The following is a 17,918-nucleotide window of genomic DNA, read 5'->3' as shown; positions in this document are numbered from 1 at the left end:
GTTTGGCTCATTGTTTCACAGTTACTCTGCAACATTTTGTGTTGGCTTAGTAAAAGGGTACTGTGGTACCTTTTTGTTTTATTGACTTACTCCTTAGATTGCTATAGATGTATTGACCTATTTGCTGCTAATAAATAGATCTTAGCAAGACTGCATTAGCCGTTTCAACTTTTAAGTAATTCAACTTCTAAATGCAAAATTTTGGATAGGAATTTAAATAGCGAACGCTGCATGTCATACATCTTATTTGGGAATTATCACGTGAAAAGGAGTCATTGTCTTAGTCAACCTCCTGGATGTTGACAGTGCAATAAATTTGTTAGTGTCTTACGATAGAGCATGAGTGGCTTGGAGTATCAGCCTAGGTTTTTTGGTGAAATCTGTAACGTGCCAGATGTGAAAACTCTGGCAGCAGTAAGGAACTGTCATACTTGTGGGAGTATGTTCTCTTATCCTGAGAGAAACTGAATCCCTTCCATCAGTTTAACCACTATGATGCCATTTGTAAACGTTTCTGCCTAATGGGTTTGAGTTACAGGCACGTTTTACTGTGTAACAGGCTCTGGGAAGTCTGGCGTCCCCAAGAAGCAGAACTGTTTTGCAGCTTGCTTGCAAACTTAAGAGAAGTCGAACAGACCAAAGCTTGAATTTGGCAGCTTCTAGATCTTGCTCAGGCCTGGGGACACAGGCGACTACTGTTCACAGAAAGGAGAAGTTTCGATTTTTCCCGTGCAACTGAAAAGCGTTATAAGGAGAAAGGAGTGATGTGTTTTCCGGAGCTACCTTCAACCGGCTCTTGAGTGAACTGGCATTAACTGTGGATAGCTGCGGGTACAGTTGGGCTGGATTCGGGCAGAAGGACGTTTCCCTGAGCGGTCGCGGCAGACGTTTCAACGTGCGCTAGACAGAAACCAATTTATTTTAAAACGAAAGGGTTCAGCGTGGCGCCGGGCGCTGCTTGTCGGCGTTTCACGTCAGCCTCGGGCTCCCGCCGCTGCCTGAGGTAACGACTCGGGGCCGCCCCCCCTTCCCGCCCCTCCGGAGCGGCGGTGCCGCCCGCCCGGCTCTCCCCTTCCCAAAATGGCGGCGGCGGCTATTCCGTTTCCGGGTGGTGCGGGCAGGCCGGGATTGGGGAAGATGGCGGCGGCAGCAGCGTCCGGGCGGGGCGGGCTGGGGCGGGCGTGGGTCTTCTCCGGCTGGGCCCTGGGCCTGTGCTCGCTGCTGGCCTCGGGGACGCGGCCCGCCGCTGCCACCACCCACTGGGTGGTCACGGAGGACGGGAAGATCCAGCAGCAGGTGAGCGGCGCGGGGAGCTGCCCACCGCCGCTCTGCCCCGGCGGCGGTGGTGGTGGCGGGGAGAGCCCCCGCCCCGAGCTGTGTGGCGGGGAACGGGGCCCGTCGTCCCGGTGCGAAGCCCTGCCTTGTCCGAAAGCCGCTGCGGCCAGCCGGGCGGCCCTGGCACGGGGCGAGCTGGCGTCGCTGGCGAAACGTGGCTTTGGAAGTCGCCGGAGCCCCGGGGCGAGGCGGCGGGGAGGAAGGGTCGGTGGGTCTACGCCAGCCCGAGGATAGATTTGTGACTGGAACCGCGTTTCCAGTCAGCGGCGGTTCGCGCTTCACCTGCAGCCTCGCCGAAAGCCTTCAGCTCCGTAGGCCGTGCTGCTGAGTAAGCGGCGAAGCCGGCGGGGTCCCGCTTCGGCGGCGAAGGCTGGCAGGACCCGGACCCTGGGGCCTGCAAGGCGCGCCGCGACCGGCCCGTGGAGTGAGGAGCCCTGCCGCCGGCGGCGGCCGGTCCCCGGTGCCGTCCCCGGTGCCGTCCCCGGAGCGCCCCGCCGGCGCCTTCTCCGCGGACTGGCGCAGCCCGAGCGATGAATGAGTTTGCCATTTTTTCACATCCCCGCCCCGGCTGCTTTTTTTCGTGCCTTCTGGAAGTAAGGAGGAAAAGCGGTGGGGGTGTCTGCTTGGGGCAGAAGCAGACGTCTGCCCTGCCCTGCCCTGCAGTAATTTCGTGGGTTTAGTCAAAACGTCTCGCTTTGATAGCGGGCTGTGCCTCACCTCACATTCGATAAGCGGCTGGAAGAGTCGATGTGGTTTTTTATGTTTGGGCTTTTTCTTACTTGCTTTGCTGCCTCTTTGTTGCAAGGCGAACAGCACCAGAAATCGACTTTTGTGTCGGATCCGCTTTGCTTTTAAGGAGAACTGCTGGATTGGTTTCCCTCTGGAGTGGGAGAGTTAATCGCTGTAGCAAGCAGTGTGGCCTTCCCCCCCATAAAAAAGAGTGCGGAGTGACGAGCGTCTGTTAACATCACCTTCCTTTGGTGAGAATTTTTGGCCTGGCCTCCTGTCAGAAAGCATTAGGGTCCTCAGACAGGTGGAACTGGCTTTCTCTGCAGGAAGCCCCTGCTCTCTATATGGTTCTCGGGCATGCCAGCTGTCTGTGTGGATCCAGGCGCTCTCTCACCCTAGTTAATCATAAATTAACGAATGACAACACTTGCAGTGCTGTCTCGCCTCCTTTTCACACTTTATGTAGTGGGGAAGTGGTGAGAGTATATGGTAATGGTCTGGAAGCATCTGTGTGTGTATATTAATTGTATATTATCAAGTTTGAGTCAAGTGTTATTTTGATTATTGCAGGAAAAGCAGCTGTGACTTGAAAAAATCTAGTTAGCTAAAATGACTTGAAAATCTAATTAGCTACATTCAGCACTGATTTTAAGAAATGGCTTTTTATGATGTCAGTTAACTGATGGTACAGGTAGAAGCTTCCACTGTACCATTGCTATGCAGTAAGCTATTCTATTACGGTTACCAGTGCTTTTGAAGCAGGGGCATTCTCATGTTCCCTGTGTACTGTTCTCAAGTCTGTAGCTGAGGTGATGAAATAATATCTGTGGAATAACTTCTCTTACCTGCACAGTCAAAATTAATCCATCCGTTTCCAGCAAGGAAACTCAAATTATAAATAGGGTATTACTTGGAATGTGAGGAGCTGGATTCTTCAGTAGCTGGGTAGTGCTGCTAATTGTCCAGTGAGTTTTTTTACTAAGATGTATTTCAGCATCTGTTACTGTCATCTCCCTGGCTCTTGTGAAAATGATAGTTAAATTTGTGGTTATTGCCATTGCCATCCCTGCAGAGCACCTCTGAATTTCATTTTTTCCACTTATTTGTATTTTGGGGAATGCGAAGAGCAGGCATTTTCTAGAGTGAACTCGAACGTTGTTTTAAATGCCAAAATGTAATTGTGGTTCAATAGTTAGCAGCAAAGCCAACAGATAATCTCCATTGTCCAGCAATAGGAAGGAATTGTCATTGTCCCACTCCACTCTGCACTGGTGCAGCCCCACCTTGAGTACTACGTGCAGTTTTGAGCGCCTCGATATAAGAAGGACATGAAACTATCAGAGTGTGTCCGAAGGAGGGTGACCGAGATGGTGAAAGGTCTCGAGGGTAGGACTTATGAGGAGCAGCTGAGGTCATTTGATTTGTTCAGCTTAGAGAAGAGAAGGCTGAGGGGTGACCCCATCACAGTCTATGACTTCCTCAAGGCGAGCAGTGGAAGGGGAAGTGCTGATCTCCTCTCTCTGGTGACCAGCGACAGGACACAAGGAAACAGAATGAGACTGTGCCAGGGGAAGTTCAGATTGGACATTAGGAAAAGGTTCTTCACTGAGAGGGTGGTCGGCCACTGGAACAGGCTTCTCAGGGAAGTGGTGATGGCACCAAGCCTGTCAGAGTTCAAGGAGCGTCTGGACAAGGCTCTTAGTCATATGGTTTAGTTTTAGGTAGTCCTGCAAGGAGCAGGGAGTTGGACTCAATGATCCTTACGGGTCCCTTCCAACTTGAGATATTCTATGATTCATTGGCAATGGGGTGGTTCATTAACAGATTTACCAATTCATTGGTAGAACCACTTATTAAGAGGACATAAGCCTAAAATTTCCCTGCAGAGTATCCCTTTGCTTTAATTTTTCAGAATATTCTTTGTTAAGTTGATATTTATCATGAGAACTTGTATTTTCACCAGTAGACTTAGCCATTCAATCCTTCTTTCCAGGTATTTTTACTTTGTGTGCTTTTGTCCACGTTCGTCTCATAAACTCGTTGGCTTTGCAGCTTCTTGCGTTTCTCTGCAGTGTCCAGCATTTCAGCTTCTCAGTGTATGTAGAGCATTACCTGTCATCAGCTTCTCTACTAGTTCTAGTTAATCTACTCATGTTTTGTGGAAAAATGTTGTCGCATCAGGTTTTTCTGTAGTACTCTAGGCTCCTCCTTTGAACATCCAAGTGTCAATCCATTGTGCTAGTTCTTGCTGCTTGCACAGCAGCCCAAGTTTGAATTTTGAAGCACCTTACCTACCAGAAGACAGCTGTGTAAGTCAAGACTCGCGTTTGGAATAAAACTCAGCTGCTGCTGGTTTGAACACAATAACCTGAATATGATCATAGAGTAACGCTGCCTGCCCTACAGCTCAAAGCAGGGCCAACTGGATCTGGTTGCTGAGGGCCCTGCCGAGCTAAATTTTGTGTCCAGGGATGGGGATTTGACATTCTTGCTCGGCACCTGGTCCAGTGGTCAGCTGCCTTCAGTGTGAAATTTTTTTTCATCTTTTCTAATTAGAATTTCCCATGTAGCAACAGATGTACGATGCCTCTCACTGTTGCACCTCAAGAAGCACCTGGCTCTGTTTTCTCTGTACGCTACCTTTAGGAAGCTGGAACCAGCAGCAATATCCCTCTGCAACTGAGCCAGCATGCTTCTCTCAGCTGCTCGGCGCGTTATGTGCTCCAGGCTCCTCATCACCTTGAACGGGCTTTGCTGACCTTGAAACTGGGGACAGAAAGCTGAAGCAGGTGCAATCTCACGGGTGCCTGCTGGAAGAGGATAATTGCTCCCATTGCCCTGCTGGCTCCAGCCTTGCTGCTGCAGCCCAGGATGCAGTTGTCCACCTCAGCTGCAAGGGTACACTGCTGGCTCATCACCAGCTTTTTCCCCACCACAGCCCAAACATCCTTTTCTGAAAAGCTGTTTTCTGTTTAACCCCAGCCTTCCCTGCTGCACAGGGCTACTGCATCCCAGGTGCTGGGTTTGCGCTTGCTGTTGTCGACTTCATAAGGTCCCTGTCAGCCTGTTTCTCCAGCTAACCACAGCCCTGCCTTCCACTGGGGCCACCCCTGCCCCACATTTGCAGAGGACATCAAGCTTGCTGAGGTTCCCTTTTTCCCTGTCATTAGTAAAGACATTAAACAGTGTTGGCCCCGATATTGATCCCCGAGGGATGCTGCTGGTGATCAGCCGCTGCTGGACTTTGCACTGCAGTCTTTAACTGGAAGTGGCTCATACTGTCTGGTGGCTAAGGGTGGTGGTATTAATTAGCATTTATATTATTTTATTTTAGAAATATTAGCATTCTCAAACAGTCTGAAACACATTTTTAAAGATTGTCACCTTTTTGCAGAGGGACATGCTTAATCTTCACTTGGACTACCTCAGTTTATCTGAATGAAGCCCATATAATTAAGATGTGGCCAAAACTTATGTGGTAGTAAGACCCAGACATTCCCCCTGCTAAATAAGCCACTAGCCATGGATGTCCAGATAAGCACTAGTGATAGGTGTCTTCCCTGTAGCTTTTAGTTTGCTCATGTGAGCCTTGTTTTTGTTGTTACCAAAGTGCGCTATGGATGAGGAGCTGAAAGCAGTAGCTACAGATCCTGGCCTATATACAAAATATAATAGCTGGAATCTGTTTGAGGAAAGAAGGGTGAGAATATCTTATATTATTGCCCTAAAATCTCTATTAGCTGTTTCTCCTTATAGTGCAGCAAGGGTGTCAGCCTTTAGTATGAGACTACATTCACGTGCGATTCATTTTCCTGTGGCATAAGACCGCTGGCAGTACCCTGACTGGGAATTGAGCTGGAGTTCCTAGTGGTATAACAACCTGGCAGGGGTGGCAAAATTAACGCAAACAGAACAATTTTCTGTATGTCAGTGAGATCTCATCTAGTAAATGGGAGTGCTTGCTAAGTAGGCCTTGCTGTTCTGGTTTCTAGTGAGCATTTCTGAATGATGAAGCAAATAAATGCCCAGCAGTGCGTGTAACGTTTCATTGTCTCAGCCATCAAGAGAAAAGCCATCAAACTGTATCTGTTGCTCTAGTAGCCTGTTTTCAGGTCAGGTACATCATTCTCTGGATCAGTTCATATTCTTTTAGTCTGAGTCCACCTTCAAATGTGTGTTCCTGCAAAGCCAGGGGCTGAGTAATCATCTCTTTTTAATGAGATTATATCTGCTCAGTGCACATGTTTATAAGCCTTTTCATTTCACAACTCTCAGTATAAAGTTCAGGCTAATATATAACTGATTTTAGACAGTACTTGTCTGCCAGTAGGGAAACTAGCCACTCCACAGAAGTACTACTGTTACTTCAAGAGAAGAGAGAAACTTGGAATAAGGAGAGGATAAACATCTGACAGATTAAATGCAATGCAGGAAACAGTTTCAGTAGTCATTCATGGCTTACTGGTGGGGACCAACTGCTATGATCTCTGAGACCTGATGTATCAGAGCTGAGGTAGGGTCTTTCTAAAGATCCCTTGATGGAGGCGATTAAAGCCAAGCAAGCTGGTGGAGACTCAAAGGACTGCCTTTGTACGGACTACTATAAACGCTGAAAAAGTTAGTCCTGACTAACTAAACTAAAAGAAGCAAAGAAACCTCCCAGGCAGATGGTCCAAAGCAGGACTGGGGAAGTGTTGGCAGGAGCAGAGACCCTCTGGCAAGGAATCTGAGTTGGCAAAAAGTTGTTTTGTTTTTCATGTGCTGTTGTGTGTTTTGAAGTTTGTTAGAGGTGATCTGGAGAAGAGTGTGAATGAGCAATGCTGGTTAGCCTGCTCGGGACTAAGACAACTAGCCGCTCAATAAACGTGACATATGAATTTCATGCAGTGCAGAAGCGTGCTTAATTCTGGCTTAGTACAAGTAAAGAGGGGAGACGTTACCTAACAGTTGTTCATTTGGTTACGGATTTGAATACAAGTGTGCCTCAAGTTGCAGCAAGGCAAGATAATTCATGGATGGCTTTAGAGCTGGTTAATGCATTACTGATGTCTGTCATCTGACTGCATGCGTATGCTAACAGGTTGAGATGAGAACAGTGGTCCATATGCTCAAGACTCGAAGAAAAGCAGCCATCCAAAACCAAGGAAAGCTGAAAGTCTAGCGCAGCCAAATAAAAAGCTATTTGCTGCTTACAAAAACATCTTCTGCAATATATTAAGCAGTCTCTCAGTCCTTCCTTGAAAATGACAGCTGGATGTTTGCTTTGCTCTTTCTCTAAAGGTTGGTTTGGTTGGCTGTATGACCTCTTTCTTAACTGAATTTCTTATCCTTCCAAGTCTGTTGTGTGCTAAACAAACAAACAAAAAATTCTTACTGAAGTGTGTAACATAGCATGCCTTCCCCGAAACAGTTGCCAGTGCTGCGTTATGAGTGTGTGCAAAGAGACATAGGCTGAAGGTTGGTGTGAGTCTACTGCAGTTCGTTAGATGTCATCCAACCCCACGGTGGTGAGCTGAAGCATGATGGTTTTGAAGCGTAGGTCAGCTTATTCTCAGGAAAAGGGAAACTTGTTCTGTTTTAAAACTCTCTTGATCACCAAAAGACTGTGGGCTTCAGGCCTTCCTCTAGTGTGAAAAATAGTAATTTTTTTTTTTTTTTAAAAAGCTTCACTTTAAATTTTCTGCCTTTTCACAAGTATTTTCAAAAAGTTTGAACCTGAACATTTTGTGTAGGGAATGGCTGAGAGGTGTAATGTCCTTGTCCCCGATGGGGTACTGCTGACCTGGAACCACACTTCACCAGCACTGCCTGCTCGCAGGGGAATGCAGTCTCCGTCTCGCTGTATTGCTGTGAAGGTCACGGCTAGATCCGAATTTGATAAAAATAGGCCTTGTGGTAGCCTGTATGCAGTCAGAAATGCAAATATTTTGTTCTTTGGGGCAGCAGTGGTGCTGAAGTAGCTTTCGCTATTCTCAGCTCAGCAGGGAAAGATTTGCATCTGGGATGGAGGAGCTAAGAGGCAGATCTGAAGGGCCGCTGAAATACAGCTGTCAGCGCGATGCCCCTCACGCTTACTGCAGCCTAGCAGGTAACCTTATGCCACATTTTGACTGCTGACAGCAAAGCTTTAATATAAAAATGTCTGGATTTAGCCCAGCATGGTAACGTAGGCCGAGGTGCTTCGGTTTGTAAGTCCAGAAGGGTGCAGCGGTGGCTCTGACCATGTGTAGGCACTGTGTCCTGGTCACTCCTCCGCTCCCGGTGTTCCCATATGGCCTTTGTCCTCCCTCCGGGCACAGCGTGACTCCCAGGTTGGGTTTGTCTTAGCATCCTCACACTTCGATTCCTGGCCTTTCATCCTGTTTTCCATAACTCTTAAAATAAGGGAAGACAAACTGGAAAGATGATCAACTGTTCAAAACCAACTGTTCAAAACTGATTTTTCTGTGGTGAAAGCTGTGCTCGGTGCCTAGCATGCCGTCCCCATATTGTGAGCTTTGCAGCAAAAGGATAGCCTGGAAGTGGCCCAAGCACATGTTTGCCTGAAGGCCTCATCAAAACCCAAAAGAGCAAAGTCAGCGAGACTGTGAAATCCACTGTTATTTCATGTAGCTGAACTCTTTTTTTTTTTTTTTTTTTTTTTGTAATTAACATTTAAAGCTGAATCCCTACCTGTTACTAACCAGTTAGGAAATGAGAACCATGGTATAAAGTGCCTGCCCTAAAAATACATCACTGGATAAAGTAATTTCCCTTAACGTTTAACCAGAAAAAAACAATGGGTTGTCTGCTGTTCATTTGCTGAAGAAATTACTGCTCAGGATTAACCTTTTTTAGGTATCTTGTAAATCTAATTAGTATTTTTCCTTTTCTGTACTTTCAACATTAGAACACCTGATATATTTAGGATTTGGCAGTGAGCAGGCAGCAGGAACCAGTCTGCCTTTATGAGAACAAGTACTTGTTCATTACAGATGTGTTTGAGTGATTTCTCCATCTCTTGTTTTGATTCAGCTGAGTGTATGGGCTGGCATCTGTTTTGCTACTGGAGAATATAAACCTCAGCTAGAATATACACATTGGAAGTTTGTTTTGTACCCTTAAGTATGACCAATAACATATTGCAGACAAGTGGTGTTACAAATAGTCTTGTTTTCCTTTGGTGTATTTCAATCCGTTATCTATGATACTCGTAGCTGGTGTGCTCTTTGGAAGTGATCTCAGTTGAGCAGACCTATTCAGCAATACTGCAACTTCGTTAGATTTTATGTTTGAAGTGCTACAAGTGTTTAAAATTTCTATTTTCCCTGTAGCATGGCTGCTCTTAATAATATCCAAATACCTAATGCTGTTTGTTAACAGATTCTGCAGCTCAGTAATGGCTCAGTACTTATTCTAAAAACTCAATTCAACATCATTTTTCTGTGTGAATTTTTTGGTGTTATCCCTTGAAACACATGTCTTCTGACACTGCCTGCTCATCATTTGGATAAGCCAAAGCATATATTTTCCAGTTTTGTAGCTTGTTTTGCACAGAAACCTTTACAGAACTTTTTGCGGCTTTTTCAGAAATGCCGCAGTAGCGTCATGTTGGAGTGTAGAGTATCCCAAGACAGCAAGAATATACCAAAAGGCAAGCATCAGTTTTTAGATACTTCGCTCCCACTTGAGACTGCAAGGAGTTCCAGCCTATTTGAGTGGGAATTGCCCTCATTTCGCAAGTACAGGGACAAAAGATCCACTATCTATAAAACAAGTATGAGGAGCCCATTTTCCTGTATGCCACCATTTGATGTAGTATCTTTTCCAGCTTCTTTCTGTCATAATCTGCCTTCTGCATGTAGTAGAATGGTTTTAGGATGTGCAGAGACACTAACAGCTCTTCTGATTTTGGTGCTCCTGTGCCTCAGTTAACAGTAGGATTTCCACAGTGCTTTAAAAAAAGCCTTACCTAAAAATAGTTGACTGAGCCATTTATTGACCCTCGTTTTAAAAATTTACTTCCTGGTGCAGTATAACTGGATCATGGGGAAAAATATACCAGAATGTTTGGCAAAACTTACAAGTCTAATTATTCAGAGACTTTGATTTATGCAGGTAGCACAGGAGACTCTAAAACTTCAGTGTTTGATTCAACTCTGATATCTTTTTTTTTTTGTTACACAAATTCTGTGTGTTTCTTGCTGAATCAGGTACTTGGTGTACTTTGTGACAGTGAATAAATTTGAACTGTGCTTTATAAAGAAACTTTCACCTTTGGGCAAAGTTGAACAGAGAACACTTATTCTAAAAGTTGTTTGCTGGCAGGCTTTCTGCAGGGTAGCTATAGTAGCCATCAGAAGTTCAAGGAAAGCTTTTCAGCACTGTTCTTTTCCTGTTCACTGTGTTTGAATTGAAGTCAGATCCTTGCATTGGTTTTTAACACGGTGGCGGGGCAGGGGAGAGGGAGCTGGTGTATCTGCAACTTTCTGTGTGGCAGGGAAGAGGTTGTAACACACTAAAGTGAGACCACATCCTGTGTGGCCGTAGATTCAGTCCTAACATAAAAAGAAGCATCTGAGAACACCTGGGTATTTGATTGCAGCTGTTAAAGTGTTGAAATGAAACATGACAGCTTTGAAATAACACCCTAATAAGGTTTTAACTGTTGAAGTCAGACCTATGCTAGTTTCCAGAGCAAAGTTTTGTTCCGTTTTCCTTACTAGTTAATTGTTTAAAAACTGACATTAAATGCAAACACTGTGCCACACACATCTCCAGCAGTGCTCAGAACAAATACAAACTTCTATTCATTCCAGTGGTCCCAGGACTGTATCATCAGCAAGTCTGGTGAGGCTTAGTAAGATGGGGGCCACATAGGCCCTTTATTTCACAGCAGGAGGCTTTCAATACACAATTATTTGCAAATACTTGAGTTGTCATAAAAGAGGGAAGCTATGGCTATGAGCTAGTAAATACATACCATTTGTACTGTAAGATCATATGCAGTTGTGGATATAACGTGCTCTTTCCTGAAAATGATCCAGTACCATTCACGTTGCTTACTGTTACCTGTCTAAAGAAATATTTTCTCTAATGGACGCCGTGAAGGTGTAGTTCAACTGTACACAGGCAAACAGACATAAAGGAAAGAAAAATAAGTTGATATTGTATGCAGAACTTCTCTTGTGGAACCAACCTCTACTTGTTTTGTTTTAAATACTCTCTTGAAACTAGAGGTATTTCCACAACCAGATCAGTCTCTGGGTGACTATTAGAGGTGGTGAGTGTCTGTAAGAGCACAAGCACGATGTGAGACTGAATGAAACCAGCATCTTCCAAAATCTACCTAGAGTCTTTAGAGTATTTTTCTTGTGGGAAGGAAGGGGTGTAATCCAGAACAGTCTTCAGGTTTCTATCAAATACATTTTGTTTGGACCATTGTATTTCTGACTAAAGAATTATTTGACAGGCGAGTGAAGCTCTGAGGACTTTTCCAGTTCTTCGGGGTATGTTGTCATCTCTTTGAAGTTTTCTAAGCAACAGCCCCCAGGGAAGTTCTGGCAAGTCTTATGTTTTTATTCAGAGTATAATTTTCTGGGGTTTGGGATATGGCTGCACTGGAAGGCAGGAAGATGCCAGGTGGCACTCGAGCACCAGCAGCAAGGACGGGGCAAAGCGTGAGCACCCAGGTGGTAAGCCCTGCAGGACTCCGGGTGGGCGTTCTGGATTTCAGCACATGCTGCTGCCCGCTTATCTTTACCACTGCTGCTATTGTTACCTCTGCTGTGTAGGTTATGCAGATACTACATCTTTGTTTGCTACCTACTTGCTGTGCTAAATTCTTCATGAGGTGGCATTACTGCCCTCAATGGCAATGCAGTATTGGTGCTCTTCACAGCTGAGTAGGTCACCTTTGTCTTTTTCCGGCTGTAGAAGTGGCTGGGACTGTAAAGGAAAACATGTTTGAGCTGGGGAGGGATGTTGTAAAAAGGTTGGATAATGAACCAGAAGTCTTGACAGTATTGCTGGCTGGATCGGAGAGGAGCATGTTGCAGTTTGAGATCCACGTGGCTGTCGCTCTGGAGAGGGGGCTGATGAAGTGCTCACCTGAGGCCAATTCAGACTAGCCTGCTGATCTGGTGGAAAACTAATTGTTTAATCTTTTAAGTTATTTTTCAGCTGAATTGGCTGGCCTGTTTCTCAGTAGAGCTATAAGATTACAGGTAGTAAGAAAAGGGAGAATTCCCCTACTTGACAGCAGGGTGATTTTTTTTTTTTTTTGGATCAATCTGAGCAGATCAGGAAATTGCAATTCAAACTCTATGAAATTCTTAAGTTTGAGCACCATTGTCCTCCAAACTGATGCCTGTTGAAGGCCAAGTTGGCATTATTTTCTTCATTTGCAGGCATGATACAGTAAGACCTGTGGTTTTCAATTAAGAATGTGTTTTCTTTTGTGTCATATAGCATTTTTTTGTAGCTCTGAATGCTTTTTATTTCCTCAGTTATCGTTTTGTAATGCCTTCATACTGTAAATATATAAACTGAAGAGTATAAGAACTGATACAGTATATTTGGCCCACTTTTACAAGCTGCCAAAGTGCTCTGAATGCAGTGGGTGTGCTGGCTCGAGTTTCCTCTGCAAACCTTGTATGATTGTCCAGTGTAGCTGCTTAATTTTTCCATTCAAATTCTTTTTCAGAAATTATTGCACCTAAAATGGATTTTTATTTTTAGGAGCTAATAATAGTCTTTGATTATTTCTTGCAGTGGAAGTCTTTAACTTTCAGAGTCAGAAGTGATCAAATGTAAATAAATGTAAGGTTGGATTAACCACTAAAGTTTGGGGTTTAGAGCTTTTTGTTTACACACTGCATTGGTCTTAAAGAGATAATGACTGCTAAAGTTATTTAATAATATTAACTTTCTACTAGGTTGAAGGGGTTTGCTTTTATTAGAAAGTGCTCATTTGCTGGTGGCAAACTGAGGTCAGATTTGGAAGTGAAAATCTGAAGACTAAAGAAACATATCATGCATGCTGCTTAACTTGAGATTATTTCCTGGTGGATTGTCATAACTTTATGAATGAATTCATTGACCTTGCTGTTTGTTGTTGTTATTTTGATTTCTGCTGCCAGGTAATAGTTGATAGGATTTCAGTACTTGTTGCGTTGCTTTTCTGTCAACCTGTGCATGCTGGATTGGTAACATACCACTCCAAATTCCCAAAGGCTAAATCAGACCTAACTCTCATGAGACTGTTTTGTCGAAAGTTAAAAACAGAAGCTGTCCCTGAATATCATTCTGTTTCTGAATGAATGATAAACTGAGATCCTTCATCTTTCGGAATAAGGCTTTCTAAATGCATAACTCCCTGCAAAAAATCACTCCCCAGATGCAGTTTGTCGCTGAAAGTGGAGCTGATAGTTGACGTTGCCCTCAGTGACTGTGTAGTGTCGTGCAAGCAGGCTTTAGATGTCAGAAGAACAGTGCTATTTTGGAATGGGCGATTAAGTGCTTTAAACACAGTAAAACTTTCCCTTATTTTCTTTGCAAATTCATCTCATTTGCTTGCACATACCACAGTAGTTTCTCTAGCAAATGAGGCATGAAACAAGTGCTACATTCAATGCATAACTCTGGTTTTGTGTGCAACCAGCTCAAAGTGAGGTGGGGCCCACAGGAGGAAATATGACTGTAAGTAAAACACTGTAGACTTTTAATACTTCAACTAACAACATTGTTAGGTTGTTTTAATATGGTATTTTCTGTGCTTCTCTGGATCATTGCAGATACTTGGTCACCCTTTATTGGCAACAGTTAAATCCATAATCCCCTAATTCATAGTATAAAAATTAACTGGTGTCAGTAGCACCTGTTATTTTCTATTCATCTGGTAATATAAGAGAATTAATTTTGCTAAGGCAGAAAATGAATTACATGTAAGTATCTGGACTGGTGTAGGTAGCCACCTGCCAAAATGGCTCCATACTAAAAGAAGCAGTTCAGCTTTTGATTTGGAAAGGAATACTTAGCGAAATTTAGCCAAAACCACCCTTAGGGTTGTTTTGGGTTTCGGGGGGGAGGTGGGGGCAGCGTAAAAGGAACAAATGTTTTCATCTTAGAGGATAGGATCCTTACTCAGTAGGGGGGCTTGCAAGGAATGTAGACTTCTCGGCTAGTAGTCCAAAGAAAGTAGATTGAAGCTTCTTATCTGACTCACAGCCAAGAAAACATGACCTAAGACCTAATCTGTTGACAGAACACATTAAAATGACCAGGAAATTTGCTGTGGTCCTGCTGGAGATGCAGTTCTCTGCAATAAGAGAGAGTCCCAGAAACATGTCAAGTTGTTTGCAAAGTTGGGAAAAAATGAAGACGTGGAGCTCAGAGGTTCTCCTGCACGTGTATATATGGCAAACTTTTCCATTAAATTGTAATGTCACCAAGTTTGGACAGATATCATGGGGGTGGACAGCCCATGTAGAGGTATTAGCACTAACGCACAGGTAGTGATTGCATCTTTATGCAGTAGGTAGTTCCATATCCTGAAAGCTTGAATGGAAACTGAGCAGATCCAGGAACATCTTGGTGTAGACCGTCTACCATAACAGTCGTCATGTTAAAAATGCAAGACCTTGCTGTCCTTGTCACCCTTTGTCCTTTCATCCTGTTCAGCACATACTCCTGTCCATTTCCTTCTGTTCTCATAGTCATTGAATCCTCCACGAGCTAATTTAATTTACTAGTTCAGATAAAGCAACTGGTAGGGGATTGCATCCTGCTCAGCTGCTGAGTTTGGGTTAGCTCACAAGAAAGCCTGGTGGGCAGCAGAGCTGGCATGCAGGACTAACTGATACCACACTGACAGATTGGAGGGAACGGGGCTGGAAGCCTGGAGGTGAGCCTTTGGATCAGCTCAGCTGCTCATACACCACTTTCTCAGCTGTAGTGACTTTCCCTGACCCGGTCAGGCAGCAGAATTGATTTGGCATGAGGACAAGGCTGGGGCATTTCAGCTGTGAAGTGCCATAGCTTACTGAGCCCAGTTAGGGACCAGTAAAGGTCTGGCATGTAACCACTCTTGTCTGTGACTTACCTGTAATGTCGCTCTTCATTGAGCTGCCAACTCCTGTGCATAGCTATGGAAGCTGTAGCACGGTCTTCTGTAACAGAGTTTTCAGTCTTCGCCTGCTTACCTCTTGATTTTGTTCATTTACTTCTTAATCCTGAAGGCAATAGATCTTAATGCTAGGCTGCTGTGTTAAATTAGTTGCATGGAGGAGTTGACTTGAAGCTGAAGTACTGTATGCCTATTGAGGGACATGATGGAGGAATTTTAAAGCTATAAAAGAAAACAGGTTTTTGCGATTGCAATTTAAGGTATCTAGTATTTCAGCAGTAGATACTCTTAGTAATTGTCGTGGTTTAACCCCAGCCAGCAACCAAGCACCACGCAGCTACTCACTCACTCCCCCCCAGCTGAAACCGGGACAGTAATGTTTGTTGTGAGAAATTTACTTGCCTCTTATGCATGTTGTTTGAAGTACAGATTGAAATTATGGACATACCATGAATGCTGAGTGGACAGAAAACCCATGAACAGACAAACTGTAGTTGAATGAACATCTTACCTTTTAAAATCGCTCTAATTAGGAGAATGTCTTACATGATGGACTGTTGAAATGTCTTGCAGGTGGATTCACCAATGAACTTGAGGAACCCACATGATTTGGTAATACTAATGAGACAAGAAACAACAGTTAACTACCTCAAAGAACTGGAGGTAAAGCATAATGTTAAGTACTAATTTCTGAAAATACAGATTTTTTTTCACAGGCTTTTTAGTGATAGATTTAGATGGGGAACAGAAGTCATTATTGGCATAATTCTGCTTCAGTGAAAGGATGAAGAATTCTTCAGACTTCAAGAATTTTGTGCCTCAAGTTTGCTCAACTGGTAATCGTTGTCCCCAGTTGCATCATTCCCTGTTGTTATCCATAAATCCTAACATTTTAAAGTAAAGTCATTTTGGTACTGGATTCTGTTGCTATATTCCAGAAGAATACAGAGCAGGTTACCTCTGTTTTTCTTCAAACCCATTTATTATTGAAAAAGAATCTGAGAACACTCTTCTGAAAAGGGCTTTAATGAACTTCTAACTGATAACTTGAACTAAAGTTTAAATATAATACAGACTGGGCAAGCTAACAGCTCACAGCCTTTCTTCTGGCCATGTACTCCTTTCTCTTGTGCCACCTTTGGTTTTGTCAGATTAGCGTAACTAGCTAACTGGGAAGTTAGACAAGCACCAGAGGTAGCTTCAGGTGAATGGGAGAAGTGGAAGGGAGGGAAAAAAAAGCAGGACTGCCCCTTGTTTGACTGTATTTATCCAGTCTTTCTCATTGAGGTATACTCATTTTTGTGGCAGTGGACATTTTAGCTATGGATGGAACAATAGTTCTAAGATTTTCAGGACATGGGTTGTGGGTTTGGAAATCACGAATGTACCATTTGTGGCATACAAATGACTTTCAGCAGAAGTTATCTATTGTAAGATCTTGTACAAGTTGCTACTACTGTATACATCTCTAGTATTGCATTTTAGCATGTAATCAAATGTGTATGGCTTTAAAAATGCAGTTTTTCTTCTCATTTTACATATACAAATCCTTATGATATTTAATGGGGTTTCAGTTTGCAGATCTAGGTGAGAATTAAATACAGCTTACTGTGCTGGGACAGATCATTAGTCCATTCACTGCTCTTAGTAATCAATATCCATGAGCTTTATGGGGCGAAAGGTAGCTCCTAAGTTACACATTCTAAGATGATCTATAGAAATTAGTCTCCATTCTTGTGTTAGCCTGCCACCCCAGTTGTACGTCGCACCCTGAATGGTTAAGAAGTTCATCGTGTTTGTAATCTCTTAATATTATTTCCATGAGGTCTTACAGTGGAGGAAAAGGGTCCAAATATGGAAAAGTTGAAATACTATTAGCAACTATTTCTTCTTTTTCTGAATGGCCTACCATGAATTTGGAATGCTATTAGCCCTCTTTTTAGGTACAGCAGGAGAAATAAGGGCCTGTTGAAGTCATATTATCCCTAATGAAAGTATCTATATTCTATCTAAATGAAAAAATGTCCTACAGATGTTATAAAATATAGGGAAATATTCCCAGAATTTGAAGACAGATTTTCTTCAAATGGACTTTGTTTTTAGGAAGAAGTTGCACTGTTCAACTCCTAACAGCTATAGTTCGCTTTCATCAGTATAAATTCTTCTGTTTCCTTTTTTTTGTTCCTACAGAAACAGTTAGTTGCTCAAAAGATTCATATAGAGGAAAATGAGGACAGAGACACAGGGCTGGAACAAAGGCATAATAAAGAGGATCCAGACTGCATTAAAGCAAAGGTGCCCTTGGGGGACCTAGATCTATACGACGGCACGTACATCACCTTAGAGAGTAAAGATATCCGGTAATAAGATGCTTTACATTTTAAGATTTTTACTGAATGAAAAAAATCAACAAAACCTCTAAATGCAAGTAAAAAGAAAAATGTATCAGTGACTGTTCTTTAGATGATAGTTGTTTTATTTTGTGTTAGTGTAGAATAAGATTGAAACAACCTCTGTCACTAATTATGAAAGGGTACGACACAGAAGTGCTGTCTCCCCCAAACTGTCCATGTTAGCCCTACCCTGAAACTCCTCCATTCTATTCCTGGGCTCCCAGTCGGTTCTACTGCTGTAACTCTGTACTGATATGACCAGACATCAATTAAAATGAAGTGCATCATGTAGAAGGGGGTTGAATTTGCTTGAGTGTGCTTTGGGTGTTTTGAGTTAGATACACTTCTTTTAGTCT

The 17,918-nt window shown here is 43.5% G+C and overlaps 1 protein-coding gene across 3 annotated transcripts in view; it reads left to right on the top strand.

Annotated features, from left to right (window-relative positions):
• Nucleotides 1–1,080: 1,080 nt before the first annotated feature.
• Nucleotides 1,081–17,918, top strand: part of TTC17 (tetratricopeptide repeat domain 17) — a 62,213-nt gene continuing 45,375 nt past the window's right edge. For 2 of the 3 annotated variants that reach the window (XM_069784674.1, XM_069784673.1), the window contains exons 1-3: nt 1,122–1,296; nt 15,743–15,832; nt 17,360–17,529. In XM_069784674.1, the coding sequence (XP_069640775.1) occupies nt 1,138–1,296; nt 15,743–15,832; nt 17,360–17,529 (419 nt within the window). In that variant the 5' untranslated portion in view covers nt 1,122–1,137. Of the gene's footprint in view, nt 1,297–15,742; nt 15,833–17,359; nt 17,530–17,918 lie in introns of all 3 variants that reach the window. The other variant, XM_069784675.1, reaches the window with a different exon arrangement.

Source organism: Haliaeetus albicilla, chromosome 5, assembly GCF_947461875.1.
Source record: "Haliaeetus albicilla chromosome 5, bHalAlb1.1, whole genome shotgun sequence".
In the NCBI taxonomy this organism is placed as follows: Eukaryota; Metazoa; Chordata; class Aves; order Accipitriformes; family Accipitridae; genus Haliaeetus; species Haliaeetus albicilla.
Note: the sequence above shows the minus strand (reverse complement) of the source record. Positions and strands in the feature narration are given on the sequence as shown.